At 37.3% G+C, this 18,397-nt stretch overlaps 1 protein-coding gene across 6 annotated transcripts in view; it reads left to right on the forward strand.

Moving 5' to 3' along the window:
* Nucleotides 1-18,397, forward strand: part of LOC123971939 (dynein axonemal heavy chain 8-like) — a 45,455-nt gene that overhangs the window by 880 nt on the left and 26,178 nt on the right. For 3 of the 6 annotated variants that reach the window (XM_046051041.1, XM_046051044.1, XM_046051045.1), the window contains exons 1-28: nt 535-683; nt 1,301-1,401; nt 1,476-1,610; nt 2,078-2,162; nt 5,028-5,179; nt 5,835-6,021; nt 6,211-6,374; nt 6,723-6,899; nt 7,438-7,551; nt 9,048-9,155; nt 9,267-9,368; nt 9,472-9,618; nt 9,706-9,903; nt 10,031-10,107; nt 10,229-10,328; nt 10,431-10,550; nt 10,641-10,761; nt 10,865-11,052; nt 11,134-11,214; nt 11,533-11,649; nt 11,960-12,076; nt 12,602-12,740; nt 12,856-12,962; nt 13,051-13,157; nt 13,227-13,293; nt 13,417-13,540; nt 14,676-14,848; nt 14,950-15,076. In XM_046051041.1, coding sequence (XP_045906997.1) covers nt 1,357-1,401; nt 1,476-1,610; nt 2,078-2,162; nt 5,028-5,179; nt 5,835-6,021; nt 6,211-6,374; nt 6,723-6,899; nt 7,438-7,551; nt 9,048-9,155; nt 9,267-9,368; nt 9,472-9,618; nt 9,706-9,903; nt 10,031-10,107; nt 10,229-10,328; nt 10,431-10,550; nt 10,641-10,761; nt 10,865-11,052; nt 11,134-11,214; nt 11,533-11,649; nt 11,960-12,076; nt 12,602-12,740; nt 12,856-12,962; nt 13,051-13,157; nt 13,227-13,293; nt 13,417-13,540; nt 14,676-14,848; nt 14,950-15,076 — 3,379 coding nt within the window. In that variant the 5' untranslated portion in view covers nt 535-683; nt 1,301-1,356. Of the gene's footprint in view, nt 1-533; nt 684-1,300; nt 1,402-1,475; nt 1,611-2,077; nt 2,163-5,027; nt 5,180-5,834; nt 6,022-6,210; nt 6,375-6,722; nt 6,900-7,437; nt 7,552-9,047; nt 9,156-9,266; nt 9,369-9,471; nt 9,619-9,705; nt 9,904-10,030; nt 10,108-10,228; nt 10,329-10,430; nt 10,551-10,640; nt 10,762-10,864; nt 11,053-11,133; nt 11,215-11,532; nt 11,650-11,959; nt 12,077-12,601; nt 12,741-12,855; nt 12,963-13,050; nt 13,158-13,226; nt 13,294-13,416; nt 13,541-14,675; nt 14,849-14,949; nt 15,077-18,397 lie in introns of those variants that run through there. The other 3 variants (XM_046051047.1, XM_046051043.1, XM_046051042.1) reach the window with 3 other exon arrangements.

Raw genomic sequence — 18,397 nt, forward strand, 5'->3', positions numbered from 1 at the left:
AGAGAAGCTGGAGGGGCTGCTGTCTGTCTGTCTGTCTGTCTGTGCGCTCTGGTTGCGCAGTGAGATGCGGAGAGAGCGAGAGAGAGAGAGAGAGAGAGAGAGAGCATCTGAACTCCAAAGTCTCATCTTCCGACCTGATAGCCTATTTAGATTTTTCCCCCCAATAAATATATTTGTTTGACAGGAAATCTGTTGTAAACAGGAATAAATATACTGTATATTCATTTATTTTTTTTAAATAAGAAAAGCAGCCCAGAACAAAGGGCACTTTCTCTTGAAGAAGAAAAAGGGCAGGTGCTGAAGCCCCTTTTGATGTCTATGTGTGCACGTGTCTGATGGCAACAATAACAACTTAAAGAAATACATGGAAAAGCATAATTTAATCTTTGGCAAGTTCCCTAAAACGGAGGGAAAGGCCATAAACAAATTATTAAGGTTAACTAGGAACGTTGAGATTTAAACTGTCTTCCATCACGTCATGGTGGCGCTAACTGCTACAGCGCGTGGATTGCCAACGTTAGGCAACGGTAATAGTTACAGGGCTGATAACGGCTGGATTTAGATGAAAACTGCGTTATCATCGGCCAAAAAATATCAGTCTTTTCTACTTGAAACTTAGAAACAGCACAAACAGAAAATGTGTCCAACAGGCGTCTATGTTTTTATCGGGTGACTAAGTTTTGGTAAGAGTAAATATGTTAACGATACAGTAAACGTTTAGTTAACAAGACGAAAGTTAAAATATTAACGTTAACGTTTGCTAACAGCAAAGTGTTGTTTGCTAACGGTAACGTTCATTTTAGTTCAGTTATCAGAATGACAACGCTAGCATTGCGTTAGGGAAATAATTTAAGGCTAATCCAGTTATTACAGTAAAGTTAACTACCTTTTAACGTTACTTTTATTTAATTAAGTTTGAAGAAACGTTAAGTTACGTTACAAGGTTGCATTAGCTTAGCTGAATGTTAACAAGCAAATTAACTTTAGCTAACGTTAAGCTAGTTAACATAACGTTTATTGTTTAAACCTTGACGTTAGCTATTTGCTAGTGGCTGTATTCAAAAACGTTTTCATGTAACGTTAAGGTTACTTAACGTTCGCTAAATATAACTTCTGTCTTCATGAATGTCAGCATGATGAAAAACGGCCATGAAAAAAACACATTTATTAGCTTATGGATATTACCAATTATTTAGGTCTTTATCATAGAAGTCAGTGTGTACAAGCTAGATCTAGTTAAAAATTAAAGGAAAGAAGGTATACCTAACGTTAATTGTGTTTTTTCATTTTATCCACTGAGGATAACGTTTGTTCAGCAGAACTGAGGAGGTGGAGGTGATTTTGCCTGAGCTCTTTATGATGGATGCACATGATCCAAAAGCAAACAAGCATGGATGTCAGGTAAATGAATTTAACACCTTTACAGAATACAAGTCAGTTTAATTACTACTATTAACAACCCTTGTCTTTTTCAGGCCAAATACAAGCAGGCAAGAGAAGAGCGAAAGATGCTCCTCACCCCTGCACACCAGTATATGATTGACATCTTGGCTGACAGGCTGTCCTTGGAGCCAACAGCAGTCGAGGAATTTATTTTAGATTCTTCATCTGTGAGTTTTTCCCCATGGGTTTTGACAATCGATCATTAGTGGTGGATCATTGGTTTTGGACAATTTTACTTCCTATGCAGCACAATTAGGTCTCTAAACAAAAGAAAAGAGAGTGCCAAGACTCAACATTAATGATATCTTCCAGATAGAAACTCAGTGTAACATCATGCACACATGCTACCAACAATTCCATTAAGAAAAAAAGGATAAAAGTAACGTTTTTTGTTTTTATGAGCCATCATGTGCACAATGGCAAATGTTTATTATTCTTCCAAATATTTTGCAAATTGCCAATATACATCAACACATTTTATTGATGCGTATTTCTCACTGCAGTACCACTGGAAGATGAAGAAGTCTGAACGTTTCCAGTTTTACACATAGTTACTTTACATTGTGTCTTTGGTTATGTTGCCATGTCAGTAGTGTTAAAAAGTTTCTGTCTTTGTTTTTTTGTTGCTGAATAGCTGGCTGCTTTCGATGATTTCTTTGCCAAAGGAGGTTGTAAAACCATTTCCTTTGTGTATCAAGAGTCTGAAGTCCCAGGAATAGGTACGCATATGTCTAGAAAGACTCAAATTTTGGACTGTCATACATCAGGCCAGCATGTCTTATTTAATTTGTCATTAGACTGTCCTGATTTTAGTATTAGATGTTGACTAACATTAGTTTAAAATAGCCTAGGATTACAGTATGTAACTTTTCTAAAACTGAAATGCCAAAAATATCAAGAAAAATATAAATATCAGAAATTTGAAAAATAATTCTATTGATTTTATTGACTTGATATCTGTAATGGAGGGGAAAACTGTCAAGTTCTGTCAAAATCATCTCAATATAATAGCAACATGTATTGACAGTTATATTTATAAGAAATAAGCTGTGGATCATAATGGTAGTATATTATACAGGGCTTAAAGTTCTCCGGCACTGCCAGAATTCCGGCGCGTGCGTTTTATATTTAACAATATATAATTATGTCTGTAAAATATTCTATTAACTAACTAGATTAACTAATTGGAGACTGACTACCATGTAGATCATTTTTCTTAAACAAGGATTTAATGAATGAAAATACCCCACAGAAATGAAACTGCTGTCCAAATGGAATTAATATTATACTAGTGTTGAGCTATATATTATACTATTATCTGAAATTATAATGAATACACTAACCTTTGTCCTAGTACCGTCCGATACACACACCAACATGTGAATAGGGAGTACCAGCAGGGCAGCGCAATAAAACAATAATCAGAATTATTGCGATATAATTTTCCTAAATAAATATAACACATTTTTAATAAATGTTCGATAACTGTTTGATTTAATTCATTTGAATCATGATCAAATTAGCACTTATTTTTTCTATTAAGATATTTATTTTGTTGAGGAAAAGGGACTTAATAAATATTTGACTAAATTTTACTCGTGTATATTTATTGAAAAATACTAATACTAATTAGGGCCCGAGCACGAACTGTTCGAGGTCCCTATTGAAACTGAAGAGATTATATATTTTTTTTTTCTTTTTTCTGCAAAGTAAGCTCAATTTTGGGGGCCTAAACATACTCACCAAATTTTGCACACATGTCAGAAGTGGTGAAAAATTACGTATTTTATGGGTTTCGCGCATGGGCGTGGCAAAATAACTTGCTAGCGCCACCTAGAAAATTGGAAAAAATTAGCCCCTCGTCCACGTGCAACCTACATGCACGACATTTTCTGGGGACATGTATCATGTCCAGACGCACAAAAAAAGCCTCAAGAACCCATATCCTAAACTCAACAGGAAATCGGCCATTTTGAATTTTACGGCCATTTTTGGATGATTTACACACTTCGTACTTTAATGAACTCCTCCTAGGCGTTTAGTCCGATCGACTTCAAGTTTCTGCTGTGCCTTCTAAAGGCATTGACGATGAAAAGTTGTGCTATCTGTGTTTTCGTCAATGGGCGTGTCCGTGGCGTCGATGATTCGCCATGAAAACAGGAAGTTATTATAACTTCAGTGTACATGCTCACATCTAAACCAAACCTTACATGTAGGATGAGAGTCCCGCCCTGAACACATGTACATGCCGACATTCACCCACAGTCATAGCGCCACATGCTGGCAACAGAAAGTGACTTTTAACGAAGCAGCCCCCGCCGCACGTTTGAAATTTCTGTGGCACATGTATCATGTCCAGACGTACCAAAATGCCTCTTGGAGCGATCCCCTAAACCCAACAGGAAGTCGGCCATTTTGAATTTTACGGCAATTTTTGGATGATTTACACTTCGTACTTTAATGAACTCCTCCTAGGGATTTAGTCGGATCGATTTCAAATTTCTGCTGTGCCTTCTAAAGGCATTGAAGATGAAAAGTTGTGCTATCTGTGAGTATTCGTCAATGGGCGTGTCCGTGGCGTCAAAGATCAACTCTTCGCCATGGCACAGGAAGTTGTTGTAACTTCAGTGTACATGCTCACATCTGAACAAATCTTTACGTGCTTGATAATTCTCCCACCCCGAAGACATCTACACGCCAATACCGATTTATATTTATAGCACCAAGTGCTATGTAGCGCCACTAAGGGGACACAGCAAGTGAGGAATAACACCTTCATGCAGCGTCCAAAGCGCGTAGCAAATTCACAGCCGCGCCGGCAGAGCTCCAGAATATGCATCGCGGTCGGCTAACACACCGACGCACTACACATGCAAGGGCCCGCCCAACGCTGCTTGCAGCTTTAATACTAACTTTGAATTTTCTGCCTCAGATATGTTAACGGTTCCACTCTTTGGCATCAAGTGTTTTTTTCTGACCATAAAGAAAAGTTTAAAACCGCAAATAACCATCTGTTTTTTTCAACTTTCACTCAGGAGCAAAATCAGCCTTTAAACTTGAAAGAAATAATGATTTGACATTTATCCTGATAATTGTCTATATCCAATGATATGAAATTTGTAGCTCTAAGTACCAGCACCTGTTTTTTACCAGAAAGCAGAAAATAAAGAAAAATCTTTTTTCCACATTGAACATTTCTTCAAAACAGTGTACAATCATCTTCTGGTCTTGTTCTTGTGAACCCAGTCTTGCGAGTAAAGTGTATATCACACCCCTAATCTGAGCCCCTATGGCCCCACCACTTTTCAACACAGTTACGCTCTTTCTCCATCTTTGTCGTAACCCCCGAACACATTCAGCTTTATGCCCTGTTTATGTGATTGAGTTTAGGTCCACTTCATTTTTGGGTTGTTTGTGTAAATCTTTACCAACTACTAAACATAAATGATTTTGTTTTTGATGATTTGTTCCCATACTGATGAATGTTCAAACTTTAGTACACATAATCAATATCACCAATGATTTGTTTCACAGGTCCATTCCAGTTTTTCATCTCATCAAAAATCATTTGGATTTAATTTCAGAGTGTGGACGCTCATATCCTGGGACTGTCAAAGGGGGAAAACTATTGAGGATGTTTTTAGCCAATATGTCTCAGACGTGCCTTACAGGTGTTTGCTGCACCTTCACACGGATTAGACTGGACATTCCTGTGAATTCAGAAAACATACATGAGGTAAGAAAGTCTTGTATGTGTAAAGTGGTATGTTTCTGTAATTGTAATTCATCAGAATTTTATAAATGTTCTAAAGAAAGCTGTCTGTTTATGTTATAAATTTTTAAAATAAAGACAAAACTATCAGGAAGTGTATCAGGGAGCATACAACTACAAAGGCTAAGTAGCTATAAATGTCTTAACAATGTAGAAAGTAATGACATTTTTATTGTAGATACGGATCTGCATTAAAGTACATAGATGGATAGATCATTGATCATTAGAGATCATGCAGCTTTTTTCCAAAATGAATATTTTGGCTTTTTAAAAATTTTCAAGTCAGCCAAACCCATTACAACTGAGTTATAGCCATTTACGATAAATGCATAATTTTCCTGGAGTGCTCATGTTGGCAAAATAGACTCAAATTTGTTCAGATGCTGATGCTATCATGTATGAGGAACATTTTTTCATACCATTTAACAAAACAGCTGATTTTACACCTGTAACAAGTCAGATGAAACAAATCCGCATTCCCTGTATTCATATGGGAAACGCTCGCAGTTATTGTCATTGAAAAGTGTTGCTTAAGAAGATGCTCGCTGCTGATGACAACGCAACTAGCACTAAGTTAGTTTTTACATGTTTTGAATGATCTTGTGTTGATGCTTTGTAGGAGATCTTCTTTTCAATGGTAGATGCCAGAAATGGCCTCCTGAAAGGAGCAAGGAACGCTTACAACTTTCTACTACCAGCTCTTGATGCGGCACAAAACTGGGGTGTCTTAGAAAAGTCTAGACATGGAGAAAAATTTAAAAAGAACTTCAAGTACACCATAAAACATTGTCTTAGCTCCTTAGATGGTTAGTAATTTTCTTTTCTTAAAGTTGTCAGTTACATATTTTTTTGAGTTTTTGAAGTTTTATGTTTTATTAAAACAATCACAGTAACATGTGTCATTTTAGTAATTTGTGTCATCATTTTATTTGGTAAACCATACTTGATATATATTTATATATCTTTTACTTTTATCTTTCTTGTTTGTACCACAGACATCCAGATGAGCAATGAGAGTATTGTTCATCTGAATACAGCTGTAGATATTGACTTCTCACAATTGGCCTCCCTTGAAGATATGAAAGTTGCAGCTGCCAACTTTGACATGGTGCATCGACTGGAAGAAGTACTGAAGCAATGGTATAAGCAAATAGAGCAGGTTTGTAAAATGAAGATTTGATATTGGCTATTACAACTCTAACTCGGAGTCAAATTCATGAGAACAAAAAAAGTCTATCTCAGTATCAAAGATTAAAGAACTAAGGCTAAAACAATACAGTGTCATTAAGATGCTGTGCAGATACAATATCAGAGAATGTTTAAGATCTATGCAGTTGGTCCAAAATATAATGGAAAGTACAGATAACATGGGACGTAAAATATTGGTTAATTAATCTTATCTTATAATTGAAATATTAAAGCATATAACTTCCTAAAGGAGTCTAATTGTAGAGTATTAAATGAAATTGCTGGCCTGTAAACCTTTCTCTGTATCCATAATCATCAGGTCCTGATAGAAAGTGATCAATTGAGGAAAGGGGTTGATTCTGCAGGGCCACTGAGTGAGTTAGAACACTGGAAAAAAATGTCTTTACGGTTCAACTCCATCATCACTCACATTAAAGGCCCAGAGTGTAAGGCAGTGGTAATGGTGCTCCACATCAGCAATTCCAAAATTATGAAGGTACGGACACTTAAGTATTGTATCTAAGGTTTGAGTTGTGTGTAGATTCAATATGACTATTTTATTCTATGTAAAGTGAAACAAGACAAGTGTTTGTGCAAATTATGATAGAAAATGTTATTGTTGCATGAGATATAGTAATTATCACAGATCAGTGTCCACAGTGTAAAGATGATCATTCCAGGTGTGCAAATTAATTCAAATAATTTTTTTTTATATGTAGTCATCTTGCTTTAAGGTACTAACCAATAACTGTAAACAATTTATGAAGAGCACTAATGCGTAATGATATTGTAAAGATTTTAGCACTGTATTATTTTTAACTGTAACTATCAATTTAATGTGTTATGTAAGATACATTTGTTCCAACTCTTTCAAATTTGTTACCGTTGTTTTTTGGAGTGTTTATGAGTATTCTGCAACCTGAAAACATCACTTTAGGCTCTGGTACAGTCATTTGTGAAGGGCATTGTATGGACTAAAAAACATTAGATTTAAAGAATCAAAATTTAACCTTTTCAACCATGTACCTATGTAGATGTGGCGGGAGCTGGATGCCAGGATAACTGATCGTGCAAATGAGGCAAAAGACAATGTAAAATTCCTTAACACACTGGAGAAAGTCTGTCAACCTCTTTACAGCAGTGATCCGGTATGTATAGTCATATATTTCATGTGATGATATTTATGTAAAGTTAAGGTTGTATTTGTTAGTAATGAATGAGAGACTCTCATAGATCGATAGATCATTTTATGTATACAGAAAGATGAAGGAGCATAATTCAGGTACAATGTCTGCAAAAATAGCAGATTAAAAGATGCATTTGAAAAAGAATGCCCTAAGTGTTGTTATAGATCTAAGTTGTTAAAAAAAACACATTTTCCATAAAAGTTGGCAAATGTGTACGTCATTTTGTAATGCTGTTTACATTCTAAAGTAAGGATTAATAACACCCTATGTAGTGGACGGAAAAAATTGCATAAAGCAACATGAAACATATTGAACATGCATGGTCACCAACCAACAACTACCATCATGTGTTGCACATGACATCAGTCCAAATTAGTTTTTGATGACTGACAAAAGCACTCAATATACTGTTGATGTAGTATTTATTCCCTGTATAGTGAAGTCAATTTCAGGTGCAGCCCATGTGTGCAGCAGGTGTTGGTTAAACTGCAGATACAGTGACCTCTACTGGATACCAGCTTATAATGAAAGACAGCAGCTATATTTAGACAAAAGATTAATAGGTATAAATAAATAGGTATAAATACAATTTACGAGTTGTCCAGACTTGTCGTAGGACTGATGTGAAATTAATCTGCTGTTATCCCAACCTAAGTTTTTTAAATGGATGCATATTTAATTACTTTGAAGCAATTTTGAGTTTGAAAGTCTTATATAAATCACACTTCATAATTACGTTGACATGATCCCGTTTAAATCTGCAGTTCAAATGATATCATTCATTAAAATTTCTCATTGATGCTATTGTATTAACACTACAATAGCAAAATAACTTAAATGATGCACTTACTGAAGGTTAATTTGTCTCTGACATGTCGCTGATAATCAGGTCAGCTGGAAGAGCCCGTGGGCTTTGCTTCTGCAATTGTGAAACTTGTAAGAGTCGCAACTCTGCAGACACACATATCAATCATTAACATCAATATTATTCCTTTAATTCCACTGCTGATGCTGCTAGAAATGCTTCTCCTAAAGCAGGACTTCAATCATCAAACTTGTTAAGTTCTTTTTACCCTTGTGTAATTTTTATGAATTAACACGTGCTTACATATGGACCAGGATAGCCTGTGCTGTATGCACAGTTATCTGAAGTTAGGAGCATTTGCTGAATCTGATTTACCCACCATATGAAAAAAAGTATGAGAAAGTTGAGATAAGAATACAAAAATGTTCTTGCGGCTTTCCCATCAGTGGGACAGAGTGGTAGTAATTCCTACACATTACTAGCATTGACTAAGAGTCAGTTGATTTGCGTGATAGAACTTTTAGTGCATCATGAATTAAAGTGTAAAGTAGCTGTCCATTAGAAGGTAAAGGGATGCCAGTAATTTCCACACAGAGTTAGTAAGTAATATAGTAAAGTAAATAATATAGATATACACGATGTGTGATTTCAGGTCACCATGATGAAAAGCGTGCAGAACGTTATCAACGCCATTCAAATGATTTACAGTGTTTCACTGTACTACAATACAAGTGAAAAAATATCTGCACTGTTTGTCAAAGTAAGTGTATTGTATTCAGTCTCAGAAAAATATACAAGTTGTGTTTACAAAATCTAAGGATCCAATTTACTTAGCAAGACTTTGTAATTGCTTTCCTGAAAAATCTTCCAGGTCACAAATCAGATGGTTACAGCGTGCAGATCATATATAACTGACAATGGCACAAGTCTAATATGGGACCAAGATGCTGAAGACATCATCAGGAAAATGCAGGTGATGATGATACCTACCTGTGCGGAACACATCGGGTATAATTTCTGAGGCTTGACATGTTGACATCAGCATGTAACTGTCATTCGTGTTTTATCTTTGGCAGGACTGTATCAGCTTGTATCAGGAGTATCAGTCTCGCTTCCACAAAACAAAGGCACAAACAATGGAGAGGCCCGGAAAGAGGCCCCTTGACATTTCAGAGATGCAGATTTTTTGCAAGTTTGAGGGCTTCTGCAAGCAACTCGATAAGGTGCAGTCCACGCTTACTTTGTAAATTTAAATCCCACTCTTACTGTAAGGCCTTGCCAAGTAACAATAAGCATAATTTTTTTTATAGATCACACAAATAATTACAGTGTTCAAAACATTTGAATCTCTTGGAAAATCAAATATTGAGGGCATTGAGATTCTGGCCAGACAATTTCACACTATATCTATGAATCTGAAAAGGAAGCAGTATGATATGTTGGCTCCAAGGACTGCTGAATTTGAAACTGATTTTACTAAGTTTATGAGTCAAATCAGCAACATTGAGGTATGTATAATTTCCTCTGTTTACAATCTGTGGTGTAGGTAGCATCTATTGTCTCCCTCTGTCATATATTAAATATTGTTTCCAATGTAGATTGTCATATTAAAGTTTTGGCTATCCTTATGTGCAGAACCAGCTTCGGGCATTTATGAGTTCATGCTTCGCAAACATCATCTCATCTCAGCAAGCTCTTTGCCTAATACAGCGGTCAGTATAATATGACATTGTAGCATAATATAACGATTGTACTGTAATTATTTAAACTGGATTATTTGGCATTATAATCAGAAAATTCTGACACAGGTCTCACAAATACCTTTATTTGTAGTTTTCAGAGGCTGAACATTCCCTGTCTTGACACAGAAATTCCCAACCTCTTTGGTCTTATTCTTAAGCAATATGCCTCAGAGCTAGAGTTTGTGAAAAAGGTATGACATTTTCATGCTAGAATAAATACTGAGAATAAAGTATAAATTCACTGTCAAATATGGACTTTGAAAGAATTGATTAAAGTAACATTTTCTTTGCAGCTCTATGACAATCAGAGAGATGACCCCCCATTAGCTAGAAACATGCCTCCTGTTGCTGGAAGGATTGGTTGGGTCAGGCACCTCTACAAAAAAATTGAGGAGCCCATATCATACATAAAAGTAAACCTACATTTCTCTCACCAAAACAACAAAAAATACTTTATTATCGTACTGAAATATTTTAACGTTGAATGCATCTGTCATTAATAGATAAACAACCCTGAGGGACAAGAAGTGGTCAAAATGTACAATCAAACTGCAGCTGCATTAGTAGAGTTTGAGTCTGTTTACCATGCAGCGTGGATGGGTGAAGTCTCAAAACTAGATTATGGTTGGTTCTTTGGCTCAGACTTAATATATTGTTCCTTGTTAAGTTGCATCATGGTTACATGTCATAATTCCAAATACTTTCTCCCTATTCTCCTTTATAACAGTCTTGAATATTACACTGCTGGTTCGTCACCCAAAGACTGGAAAATTAGTTGTCAACTTTGATCCTAAAGTAACTGAGGTAATTCGGGAGGCTAAGTGTTTGTTGAAGATGGGTCTGGAAGTTCCAAAGCAGGCTTTGCGTCTGGTCAATTTGGAAAGCAAAATAAAGGGCTATCACCTCCGACTACAGGTAAATCCTAACATTGTTTTTCACAGATAGACAAGTTACCTTAATATAAAATTACATGTAAGCTTGTTTGTTTTTTTATAGACCATTTTGGATGATTATGAGTCCACTTGTGAGAACATACCTGCAGACTTCACCAGCTTGATGGCTTCAAAAATAAAAAATGTAAGCAGTCAGTAAATACAGTACATTTTGAAAGTAGAACATTTAAGTAATCCACGAAATATCAACAAGTGGAAAAATAAGGTCATGTTCTCATTGATGTAAACACTAAGTGGTTCAACAGAATGTGTCACAAATCAATAACAACACTTAGTGTTTCTTGCTTTGTTGCTTAACAAAAAAAAAAACACTTCTGTGGAAAAAGGTATGGAACCATTTTTTATTTTTCTGGCTTTTGTGTAAAAAAGTTACTATATCTTAATTTGTCATTGCTTCCAGATTTGATCATTTTTAGCTATTATGTTTTTGGTAAATTACAAGGTGGAATCTGTGCTTCGTCATGGATCAGTGCTGCTCACCTGGTCATCCTTCCTCCTGGACAAGTTCTTCCAAAATGTTGACACTGCTTTGTTTGAGCTCAAACTTCTTGTGAAGAAGGTATGTTACTGACGAAATCACTGAGCAAATTATTAGCTGTCTTTCCTTTTAAGATATGGATATTGTTATAATTTCAAGTATAGTTATTTACTGTTAAAAGCTGTACTAAAGATAATTAACTTCTAGAAAAAGATTATTTAAAAAATCATCAGTAGGTTTAATTGCATTTTCTGTAGAGGAATTACTTAAATGAATGGCTGTATATCTGCCGTGTAAATTATATTAACCAATGAGGAATCACACTTTTTACCCTTCAGGGATTCTTAAAAATACTATAGGCATGTTTCTAGATAACATTTTGTATTTTCAGGTGCAGGATATCTGTAAGATACACATTGACGATGTTCTTAAAGACATCTCAGAGACTATGCTGATTGAGCTCCCAGAAGATGCGTCTTCATTGCAGCACCTGATTTACCTTAATGAGGTATGGACTATTTCACTTTTTTTGATTGCCATCTTATTTTTATGATACTGATATCAAATGACAATGTAAAAAAAGGGGTAAAAGGGTTTTTAGTGATTTATCTTATTTCAGCTGCAGCAGGCAGCTGTTTTCAGCAGAATAAACTCTAAAAAACAGTGATTGGTGGGAGATGGTGCACATAGTGGAGCATTTAGCAGCGAAAGATCCAGACATGTCCCTCAACAGTTTATAGAGACCAAACAGGACTCCAAATGAATTATAATGTTGCTTTGTAACTGCTGGATATGTATATAGGCAACTGTTTGCCATATCAACTTAAAAGGTGATGATATGACAGTGTTGTGTTCTAAACTTGTTTACGCTGCCCCCAAGTGGTCAAAAAACCCACGTTCAACAATTATTACTTTGGTAAAGATGAAGGTATAATTAGTAGTGGGTTTTTTTGTTGTGTTTTTTTGTATTTGGTTTTTATGAATTATGTCTGGTTCTCCAATTATTATAATCATTATATATATCTTCTTTTAGAATCAATGCAAGGAGTGGGCAAAAAAATTGGACTACGAATGTTTTCATGTCAAACAAGCAGTGAAGGAGCTGGAGAAATTGTTCAGGGACATTTATGACTCAAAAGGCACCAAGAAGACTGTCGAGGAACTTGTTTCAGGTTCTCTTAAGTCTCAGTTTTAAGTGTTGCACACAAACTTCAGTCATACAGTACATAAAATTCTAGAAATATGTATGGGTGTGTATTTTTTTATATAACCCTTTGAACATTTTAGGACGGAAGAGTGTGACATTCTCAGGAGAGAGCCAAAAGCCCCCTAATGAAAATGAGGGAATTAATTTAGAAGGACCAGACCGAGATAAAGCAATCAAATTTGAAAAGGTGTGTTTGCTTACCAACACAAAAACATTGTTCTTATAAACATTATACCAACATGTGTTAATTCTTCTAATAAAAATCTTGATTTCAGGAGTTTAAGAAGCTTTATGAATACTTCAGTGCAAGGGTATTAGATGCACTGGTCAAAACAACCAAGTTATCTCTGGAGACCGTGAAAAGGAGAATTTGTGGCACTAAGTAAGTATTAATGTGTTTGTTATTATGTAAGTAAAAGGCCAATTTCTAAAATGATATGATCTCTTATAGTCCGACATCAAAGTCTAAGACGGTCTCACTAATAAAATCTGAAGTCCAGCTGGTTAGACCAAACGTGGTGAGTTTCTTCTATTCACTGGCGAACTAGTTACCTTGTAGGAAAGAGGGATTATCTGGAATTCCTCGTCAAACTTGTTAAACAGAACATTTAGTCTCTCTGTCGGATATTTGTTGTCATCAGGTAATGATTCCCACTGAAGATGAGAGCCAACAGGCCATAAATCAACTAATTGACTTGGTGTTGGACGTTAGCAAGGGCATTGCATGGTCATGGGAATACAGTCACGATAGCACTAAAATCAAAGGTAAGTCATTGTTAGCATGCACATCGATGGAAAAAAAACCTGACAGACAAGTTGACAGGAATGTAATAGTTACCGTCTGGATCCAGAACTGCATATCTCAGTCACATATTAAATCTGAAAACCACAGAGGATAGCTAAGAGTCAATGCCAAGCCTCTATTGCTGACTCTTTTGCTCCGTGGACTCTAGCTGTCGACAACTCCAAATAGGCAATATCCAAATATGTTTAGACCCAAGCTCGAAAAGAGAGTGAATGTGGAGGTTTCCAACATTTGGCAACTAGTTTTTTTGCAGCCGCAAGTCCAGCCAACAATGCTCTTTTATCCAGTGGCAAACCCAGCCTTGATAAATCATTAAAAAGGAGTGTTGCAGGCAATCTAATCTCAAACAACTTAGAGAGGTTAGAGGCAACCATCTTCAAAAATTTGGCCACTGGGTTACACTCCCAAAACATGAAAAAACTGCTAGTCACTTTGGAGGAACAGATAATACACGTAGGATCATTAATAACTTTCATCAAATGAAGCTTGGGAGTTAGATATACCCATATATACCCTGTGTATGTAATTATAATGTATTTGCTCAGGGTTTCTGGATGCCCAGACTGATCCACACTTAATGCCAGTTGCCAGTCAAATGTAGGTTCCAAACCTGGAACATCTCTCCTCCACACCCTGTCCAATGCCAGAGCACTATAAGCGTGCCGCAGTAAGAACCAGTAGAGCCTCGATGCAAAATCCCTTGTGCTCCCAGCAGCGTGAAACAAATTACGAAGTGGATGTGGTGTGAGAGGACCCTGTAAAGGGACACCATTGCTTTTTAAAGTCGATCTCAGCTGCAAATAAAAGAAAAAGGAAGTGTGTGGTATACTATGCTTAATACATATATTCTGAAAAGTAAGTAACCCCTCTTCCCCATAAATATCACAGTGTCAGTGTGCAGATGTTTCTTATTTCCCAATCAGTAAATCAAATATAACGATCGCCAATCAACAATCTGTCATTGTTAAATATTGGGAAGTATGGGTCCAACAGAAGAGCAACCAGCAAATTTGTCCACCCTCCTCCAAAAAATTGTCAAGAACAATTGTTGGTTATTTGTGTGTGTGTGTATGCCTGTTTGTGATGATCTCATAGATGGAGAAAAAGAAAATTTGCATAACAGAGTTGTTGAACACAAGGACGTCAAAAAAGTGGTGGTCATTCTGAAGTCAGAGGGCAGCTCCCTGAGAGGACAAGCGGCTGATGTCCTGCAGCAGTTCGAGCCTTTCAGAGTCCTCTGGAAAGAGGACAGGAACCGCAAAGTCAAGGTATGTTTTCTTGTGTAGGAAGTTCTTGTTGTGACTTTTAGACAATCTAAATTTTCCTATAATTGTAATGATAACCTTATGATTATTTAAACCTTTCAAAGGAATTCATGGACAGCAATCCATCCTTGATCCAGATCAAATCTGAAATCCAGCGCTACGACTCAATTGAAGAAGAAATTGATGATATCAAATCCATAATTTTAATGGGGTTTACTGAATTGTCAACAGGTAAGTTCTAAGGTATTATTTTTTACCCACACTTCTTTCTTTTGGTCTTTACACACAATTTTACATTGTGTGCTGCTGGGTGAAATTCTACAAGAATGGAGAGAGATAGTTAAAGCTTTTTATCACACAGCCAGAGGAAGGAGCTAAAGCTTTAGTGTTTTCCCACTATTGTTGTTGGAAGCAGATATGTCAAAGAACTAGAAGCAAATACTAAGACATGAACTAAGGCACAGGACTAGGAACTAGGACACAGAGCTGAGATGCAGGGCTAAACCTAAGAGTAAACTTAAAGATGCGGATAAATAATATAATAAACAAGGCTACACAGAGAACACAAGACCAGGAACCGAACCTCATAACAGGAAACATGGAACAACTGACTAACAGAAAAAAGTAGGGAACAGAGACGGAACCAACTGGGAAACAGGACAACACTAAACACAGACATTAACTAGGTTACACTAGACAACAGACAGAACCCTAAAACACAACAAACCAAAATAATAGATAATCAACTGACCAAAAACATCGCTGACAGGCAGAATGTGACACCACATACCCACTTCCTCCCACTACACAAATGAAGCCAAAATACCCTGGATGTGTTTGCTGTCATCTTGTGCTGGTGAAGTCAGTTGGAGCCGCCAAACACCCAGCCGACTCAATCGCAAGCAGGGTTCAGCTGTCCATCATGATGTGACGTCCCCTTGTTATATCATCAAATAACTAATTTAAACGAAACTTTTCAGAAAAATGAACACTTGAACGTCCATCAGCATGATATTACCGTGGTGCTTATGACCTACCCTGCAGCCAGCCACAAGTAGAGGATAGAGATGTTTTGGCTTCCCTTTTGGGGAGCTGTCATAAAAATAATAATAATAATACATTTTATTTCTATTGTGCTTTTCAAGTCGTTGCATTGTTTTAAATGAATGAAATAAACAAATAAAATAAATAAATAAAAGACCCTCAAAGACACTAAAGTACTACGTTTAAAACATTAAAAACATAAATAGCATAATAGAAAATATATGAACAGTAGATAAAAACATGTGGTGCAGAAATACATAATAGCAAGGGGCTACCATATAAATAACAAAATAACAAACAGCAGCAGGTGTATATAACAGTTGATGTTAACAACTAGTCTAAAAAGGTGGGTTTTTATTTGAAAGAGTCCATGTCGCTGCAATCTCGGATGTGTATGGGTAAGGAGTTCCATAGGGAGGGGGCTGCAATGGTGAAAGCTCTGTCACCCCAGGTGCGGTGCTTGGTCCTGATTTGGGGTGAGAGGAGGTTACTGTCAGAGGAGCAGAGGTTGCGGGAGGGATTGTGGTGGTGGAGCAGGTCTGTGAGGTAGGCAACAACCTTGTTATGGAGGGCTTTATGTGTGAGGAGGAGGATTTTGTACTGAATGCGTTGGGGAACAGGTAGCCAGTGAAGATTCTGGAGGACGGGGGTGATATGGTCACGGCTGCCTGTGTGGGTGAGGAGGCGGGCAGCAGAGTTTTGGATATATTGAAGTTTATTTAGGGCTTTGGCAGGTAAACCATAGAGGATGCTATTGCAGTAGTCAATTCTTGATGTAATGAAGGCGTGAATCAGTGTTTCGGCAGCAGAGAAGGTGAGTGATGGGCGGAGACGTGCAATGTTTGTGAGGTGAAAGAAGGCAGTCCTGGTGACATGGTTGATGTGGTGTTCAAAAGTGAGGTTGCTGTTAATAACGACTCCAAGGTTGCGGATGTGTGGGGATGGAGACAAGGTGGAGTTGTTGATGGAAAGGCTGAAGTTGTTGGTGTTTTTTGTGAGTGATTTGGGGCCGATGATGATCATGTCGGATTTATCCTAATTGAGTTGTAAGAATTTGGTTTGCATCCAGGTTTGTATGTCGGTGAGGCAGTTGGTCAGAGTTGCAGAGGTAACTGTTGTGATGGATTTAGTGGAGATGTAGATTTGGACGTCATCGGCGTAGCAGTGGAAGTGGAGACCATATCTACGTATGATGTTACCGAGTGGCAGGATGTAAATGATGAGCAGGAGAGGACCAAGCACCGAACCTTGGGGGACGCCTTGTGACAAAGGAGCAGTGGAGGAGGAGCAGTTATTCATGTTGATGAACTGTTGTCTGTTTGTGAGGTAGGAGCGAAGCCAGGAGAGTGCAGTGCCAGTAATACTGGAGTAGGTTTCCAGTTGGGAGAGAAGAGTGGAGTGGTTGATGGTGTCGAAGGCTGCTGTGAGGTCGAGCGTGATTAGGATGGTGAGGTGACCGGAGTCGGCGGAGAGGAGGAGGTCATTGGTTATTTTGAGGAGGGCTGTTTCAGTGCTGTGTTGTGAGCGGAATCCAGATTGAAATGGTTCGAACAGGTTATTAGTGGTGAGGTGGGTTTGAATTTGAGCAGCGACAACACGTTCTAGGATTTTTGATAGGAAGGAGAGATTGGAGATGGGTCGGAAATTGGGCATGATGTCGGGGTTGAGACCAGGTTTCTTGAGGATGGGGGTGACAGCTGCAACTTTGAGTGTTGTGGGGACTGATCCAGATGAGAGGGAGGAATTAATGATTTTGATGATGAGTTGGGTGATGGAGGGAAAGCAGGTCTTGATTAGGGATGATGGGATGGGGTCTAAGCTGCAGGTGGAGTTGTTCATTTTTGTGGTGAATTGTGACAATTCTAAAGGGGACACAGGTGAGAAACAAGACAGTCATGTCGTCTATCTTTATATACTGTACAGTCAATGGTCTGAACCAAACTGGGGCAAATGAGCAGTGGTGGACAGTAACTAAGTACATTTACTCAAGTACTGTACTTAAGTACAAATGAGAGGTATTTGTACTTTACAGGAGAATTTTATTTTCATGCCACTATATCTCAGAGGGAAATGTTGTACTTTCTACTTTATCTGACAGCTCCAGTTGCTAGTTACTTTACAGAGTTAGATTTTTACACACAAAATATATGAGGATCGTTTTTAAATTCTGTTTGACAGAAACCCCTGACAAACCATGTTCTCTGTTAAAACCATACTAATAATACTTTTTACTTTTGGTTTTTAAAAGCAGGTACTTCTGTACTTTGACTCAAGTAGAAATGTATTTATTTATTAATTGAAGACCTCTACTTTTAGTGGAGTAATATTTAGCAAGGGTATCTGTACTTTTACTCAATTACAGGATTTGTGTACTTTGTCCACCACTGCAACATTTCCGCCTCTGCCACACCTGGAAAAATGTCTACAAACAAGAATCCTTTTGACCAAAGAAGCAACATCCTCTTAAGAAACAGTTGATTTTATACAAAATGTCTAATGACCATTTGA

This window comes from Micropterus dolomieu, linkage group LG06, assembly GCF_021292245.1.
Source record: "Micropterus dolomieu isolate WLL.071019.BEF.003 ecotype Adirondacks linkage group LG06, ASM2129224v1, whole genome shotgun sequence".
Taxonomy (NCBI): Eukaryota; Metazoa; Chordata; class Actinopteri; order Centrarchiformes; family Centrarchidae; genus Micropterus; species Micropterus dolomieu.